This window comes from Phytophthora cinnamomi, assembly GCF_018691715.1.
Source record: "Phytophthora cinnamomi strain GKB4 chromosome Unknown Contig19, whole genome shotgun sequence".
NCBI classification, from domain to species: Eukaryota; Oomycota; class Peronosporomycetes; order Peronosporales; family Peronosporaceae; genus Phytophthora; species Phytophthora cinnamomi.
The window spans coordinates 763,063-769,062 of record NW_027150952.1 but is presented as its reverse complement, the minus strand read 5'-3'; the positions used below and the strand labels follow the sequence as shown (position 1 = coordinate 769,062).

Below are 6,000 nucleotides of genomic sequence, written 5' to 3'. Positions count from 1 at the left end.
CACGACTCTTCGGCGCTTTCTCTGCGACGTGGCGGCGTTACCGACGAGTCAAACGGCCGCTGAAACGCCACCGACGACTGGAGACAGGCGCCGATGACTCATAAGTTCGGATCTTGCCAGTAGGTTCGCACCGTACTTAGGAAGCTGCAACTGCCCACGCTTGACTTGGGACCGTCGACGAGTCATCGTCACCGACAAATTTAGGCCAATCAGCGACCGGGGAGTTTGGTCCACAGACTGGCGATGGGTTGTGACTTGCCAATCGGCGCCTGCGCCTCGAGGCTTCTCCGCGCCCTGTCTCGGCTCCATTTCTCGATAGCACAACCGGAATCCGTGCCTGAAGTAACCTTCTTCAAAGCAATAGTAACAGCTTTTGTCGATCGAACCACTGTCAGCTTTACGCTTTTGCGCTTGCTTGACCTTGCTGAGGATGGGGATGCCCTTCCCCTTATCCATCAAGGCAATTTCCTTCTTGGACTTGACTCCGAATATGCGCCTGAGTGCACCTTCGCCACATCCGCAGAATACCTTCCCTTTTCATCGTGATTGATGAGGCCCAAAACTCGCTCGGCAATTGGGACAATATTTCAACACACAGCCACGGTTCTGTGACCGTGTCTTGCCCGATCAACTTGCGAGTCCTCCGGTTAATTTCATTTATGGTCTTCTTAAGTTGCGCAAATAGAGTTCGTAAGCCACGTCACTGACTTCGGATCAGCTTGGACCACATCCTGGTCAGATCAATCAGACCAGCAGCATCGACTTGTCCGAAATCCTTCTCAAGCAGGCGGATCACTTCGCATGGATCCATTGTGGACACCACGTCCGGGAGGGTGGACAAGAAGATGTCGGGTAGAACCTGATTCAGTAGGTGCTACAGGTCTGATTACAGTCCCTTTCAGGCGTGCCTTCACTAGGTGATGGTGGCTCCTCAGGATTGCTCTGTAGGAAGTCGAGGAATTTCCATAATACAGTAGAAAACTATTGTTTTGTTTCCCAGGTGATTAATGCTGCCCCAAATTCAAACAGTAGAAATTCACAAAGTGCGATCCATGTCGTGATGCCTACTTAACTACAAATTAAAATAGAAATCCGTATGCGAGCGCTTGATTTATATTTAAACGCAGATACAAAATACTGATAGAGCGTTACAAAAGGCAACACTTCAGTGTACCATCCTCCGGACTGTCCTCCATTACTGAGTCGTGCGCGCACAGAGTGGTGTTCGTGGACATGAGCCTGCGGCCGTGGTCATACGCGACTCATGGCGCTGCGCCAGAGCAAGCTGCAACAAGCACCCCAATGCGGCATTGGCAATGCCCCCCCCCCTCTTCCCCACTCCTTCTCCCTTGACGTACCGTATCGTCGTAGTCCTAAGCGTCGTTTAGTTCTAAGGGTCAGTGTCAAAGTGGCCAATCAGAAGGAACCCGTGGTAGCTGACAGTGGGTGGTTTGGAATTCGTGTATACCCTTCTACTCACGTTACAAGCATCGTTGGAAGCAGCCAGGCATGTTTTCGAGCAACGGAGATTAACCTCGCTTGATGCTGCACAACAGTCAGCTGCCTAGCCAGACAAAATCTAGTTTTCACCCTTGTGAGGTGTCATTGAATTCACCTGCAAAGAGCACTGCAGCATGCACAATACGTGGCGCGCCCGAGGGCGGACGCTTCGTCCACTTCAACCTTCGCACCCCAATCTCCAGCTATCATATCCGTCTCCACCTTCAGAAGGTGGCGGCGAAAACGGCGATTGTCTCCAGTTGTGTTGTTGTAATGCATTATTTTGACCAATCACAACTCAATATATTTTTGCTTTCTGGGTCAGCTCTGTGTAGCGAACACGCTCTAAAAAAAGTGTTGTGTCACCTGGTGATAGACATTTGCGGCTCGCAAACAGAAGGAAATACATAAGGCGCGTGCGACTTTGATATGAAAGAGACAGACAACCCACGATGCCCGAGATTCGCAAGCTACAGTAGATATTGTAATGTACAGGTAATTCTCTCATCGATGATAATTTAATACTTTGTGGAAGAGCCCCATCAATACACTAGGCTTTTAATAGTAATCCATTTTGTAAAGTCAAAAGCCTTATTGCAACAGACGAGTTGGCAAATTCCTTCAGTAAAACATAGACTGACTTTAGTTGTGTAATAGCTCTATCGCCTTGTCTCAATAATAGATCAAGTCCCCACTGCCGTCGAAGTATTATCTCATGCGTGTTCAGTACATTGCACTGGCGGTCGCGATCTTTGTTGCCAGCGCTGGCGCTACCTCGACCTTGATGGCGTCCTCCCCAATTGTGGCTCGTGGCCTCACTGACCAGGACGCTTCCTCACCTAAACGGCATCTGAGAACACACACGACAACTGACGCTGCAGAGGGTGGAGAGAGTGTCTTTGGTTTTAACCTTGGCGTCGTTGATGATATCGCCAACGGCGTGCTGAAGAAAGTAGACGATATCAGCGACAACGTGCACGTGACGAATCTGCTCAACGGCTTAAAGAAGAAAGGAACGCACCCGAACGACGCCTTCAAGGCACTGGAGGTGGGCAAGGTGGAAGGCAATCTTCTCGCGAGTAAGGAGTTCCAGTTGCTGGAGAAATACGTGAAGATAACCGATCAAAGACATCCTGAGGAGGCTCTCGCCGGGGCGATTACGGCCAACCTAGGCGGTGATGTCTTCTCGCAGAAAATGGCTGAGGCGATGAAGAATCAAAACACCAAGGAAATCGCTGCAGCACTGGAGGCAGCGCAGCGTAGTCGTTGGTTGAGAAATAATGTCACTCCAGCCCAGATAATGAAGACGCAGAAGCTGGATAAGGCTACAAATGGGCTCTTTGATAGCCCTCAGTATGCTACGTGGTTGAACTACCTGGAAGCTTACAACAAAAATAACCCCAAGAAGATGATAACACAGTTGGAAGCCTTCACGGAGACCTACGGAGAAACGGGTATCGTTAAGATTGTGGGTACATTGGATGACGGTCCCGGCGCCACGAAGTTTAAGAACGAGATGATGACGAGCTTGCTGGATAATCCAAACCACCCAGCCATGGTAACGTTTTTGGGTAAATTAGATGACGGTCCCCAGGCAACGAAGTTTAAGGACGAGGTAGTGACGAAGTGGCTGGCTGATCCAGATCACCCAATCAACATTTTCAAGCGCCTTAAACTTGACGAGGCCGGAGATGTGACCTCTCTCACGAATCCACTGTTGAATTTGTGGACCTATTACCTGACGGCGTTCAACAAGCAGTATTCGTTCGCAGAGACGACGATGGTCCAGACATTCGCCAAGAGCTACGGTGAGAAGAAGCTGACGACTATGATTCAAGCGGCCACGAAGAACCCGGAGACGGAGCAGTTCGCGAAGAACCTGCAGAGCTCTCAGTTCAAGCAATGGATGCTTGAAAAGAAAACCCCAGATGACGTCTACAAGAGAGTACTGAAGCTGGACTCGACCGACAGTCCGAACGCTGACATTTGGCGTGCGTACTATAATGCGTACGACGAGCAATACCCCGGCAAGCTTTTCTCATTCAAACCGTAAAATACCGAAGCACTACCAAATAGATCCGTACTGCATTGTGTTTCAAACCCTATGTAGCGTAATCTATTCGTGATGAAGATCCTCTGCAAACGTGCACCATATACTAACCAGCTAAGTAAGTGTAGTTTGCATACGCGTTAGGCTCTGAGATTACCTCCATATCAGCTCCGAATTATTTGTCCGATGTCATTACTTAAAGTAGTAACTACCTCATACTTGAGTCTCTCTCCCTTCTGGAGGACGATGCACACAGTCATCAGAGGCATCCGTATCAAGTGCGCTTTGGCGATATGAATTTGAACCCTTCCGTCGGTGCATGCCGTCCGTTGTTAAATCTGTGCGGTCCCAGTGCGCATGTTATTATAGTAGCAGTACTCGACATCGGGTACCGGACTCCCGGTAGAATGTTGATTTTTCGGGGCTGTTGACGTATGCTGAGTGCACTGGTAGATGACACAAACTACAGTATTCAACCTGCGGTTGCGTCAAGGTGAGCGTTGTGCACCAGAACTCGCAATCGGGTACCCGAACCCGGGTAAAATGCTTACCCGACCGGGTATACCCGAACTGCGGGTACCGTAAGGTGCGGGTACCCGAAATCATCCTCGGGTGAGTGCGGCGGGTATACCCGAGTCTATCTATAACGTTGTATACAGTACTTCCGCTTGCCTGCCTTTGTTATAGATACTGTATAGCCCGCTGTGCATTCCGGCGTGAAGCGCGGTATCGGAACGCAATTTCTCCACTGCGGGAACCGTAATGTGTAAATCGTGGAGGTTCCTCAAGCCAATGATATTCTCGTAGTGAGATCTAATAGCGATCTCATCGACTTCGAGGAGGTCAATTAAAGATGAACTCACAATATCTTGCACACTCTGTTTGAATCGCTCTGTTTGTAGTTAGGGCCGTATGAGTTCGGGTACCCGAATGTGGCGTATCGGAACCAGACGACGGCGACACACAAGACGATAACCTTTTTATGAGTCTACCGCTGCGCAGGTCAAAATTGGGTCAACACTTTTTATGGGTCAAAAGTTGGTCAAAAGGGGGCAACCTTTTGTTATGGTCAAAATTGGATCAAATTTTATCACCACGAAGAGGGTATTCTACTAGCTGTAAAAAAGTGGAAGACCGGTGGTTTCTCATGTCGTCGTGCGTTTGCGTGGCCGTTAACTATATGTTAGGGTGTTGTGGAATAACTAGACAGTTGTGAATTCGCTGGATTTTTGTGTGTTGTTGTGACTTAATATCTACCCCATTATTGTAGGGTTGCTGAGAATTGTTACTTCGTTCGCTCTATCGTCATTGCTCCATTGCGATTGCCAGTAGTCTGATTGCTCGCTAAATCGTTTCGTAGTAACGTGGGTGGTCAGAAATCTTGGTGTTATTCGTACAGCGCCTAAGGTGTCATTTTCAAATCTACCAAGTTCAAAATACCACCACCACAACCGCACCGCACCCAAGCACCAAGCCCCATGAACGCAGGATACGCTTCCGATGAATCGATGTCCAACTCGCTCCTGTCCGAAGGATCCGAGTTCAGCAGCACAGAAACGGTTATACTGCTGGGTCAATCATCAAGCTCGGATGTCGAAGAGAGTGATGGTAACCAAGTTGAAGCGCCGACGTCATCCGAAGATACCCATTCTGCTAATTGCGCCAGTTCAGCCGATCCCCCCGCCGCCGGATTGGAAACGGGGGCTGTCCATTTTGGAGGCTATTCCTACGCTCGGGACTATTTCAACGTCCGAACGGACACCAACCACTATCGCTGCAGCGCCTACCGACGCACCAAGTGCAAGGCGAAGCTCTTTGTGAGGCCCCTTGGTACTACACAGACCGGTGAGCACATGCACGATTGTGTCCCTGGGTTTTACCGAATCCCGACTGGACCGGCACCACCTATCAACGATCGCAAGGAGGAGATGTTGCTGGTTACGGATAAAATCTGTGTCCGAGATGTCACTTTGACTCCGACGGAAGTCTGGCGTATGGTGCGCGACCAATTTTACGGGACTGAAAACGAAATAGTACGTAGGGCGACAAAAAAGCAAGTTTTGGGTCGACTATATCGGACCCGTGCGAAGCTCTTTGGCCGAGAGACTTTTGGTCGGTTGGAGCGGGAACCACTTTGTGACGTAAAAGAGACTGCTGGATCTTCAACTTCCATGTGACTTGTTACGAAGACGAAGTACAACATCGACTGATTGGCTGGGCTCACCCGCAGCTTATGGATCGCATGAAGCAGCGCCAGAGTTCAATTTTTGTCGACGCAACATATCGGTGTGTGCCGGCGCCCTTCTACCAATTGGTTATCGTGATGCTTTACGACTCTATATCGGAGCTCTATTTACCAGTTTGGTACATCCTCACGACGGGAAAAACGTCTGAACTCTACGATCGGTTATTTCACAACATTTATATCTCATTAAGAAAAAAGATGGCCC

The 6,000-nt window shown here is 49.3% G+C and overlaps 1 protein-coding gene across 1 annotated transcript; it reads left to right on the top strand.

The window, feature by feature from the left end:
- Positions 1-2,284: 2,284 nt before the first annotated feature.
- Positions 2,285-3,553, top strand: IUM83_13073 (uncharacterized protein; the record flags this gene model as incomplete). Its single annotated transcript, XM_067937731.1, has 1 exon — positions 2,285-3,553. The coding sequence occupies one exon, from the start codon at positions 2,285-2,287 to the stop codon at positions 3,551-3,553; it is 1,269 nt and encodes a 422-aa protein (XP_067795772.1).
- Between the last annotated feature and the right edge of the window lie 2,447 nt (positions 3,554-6,000).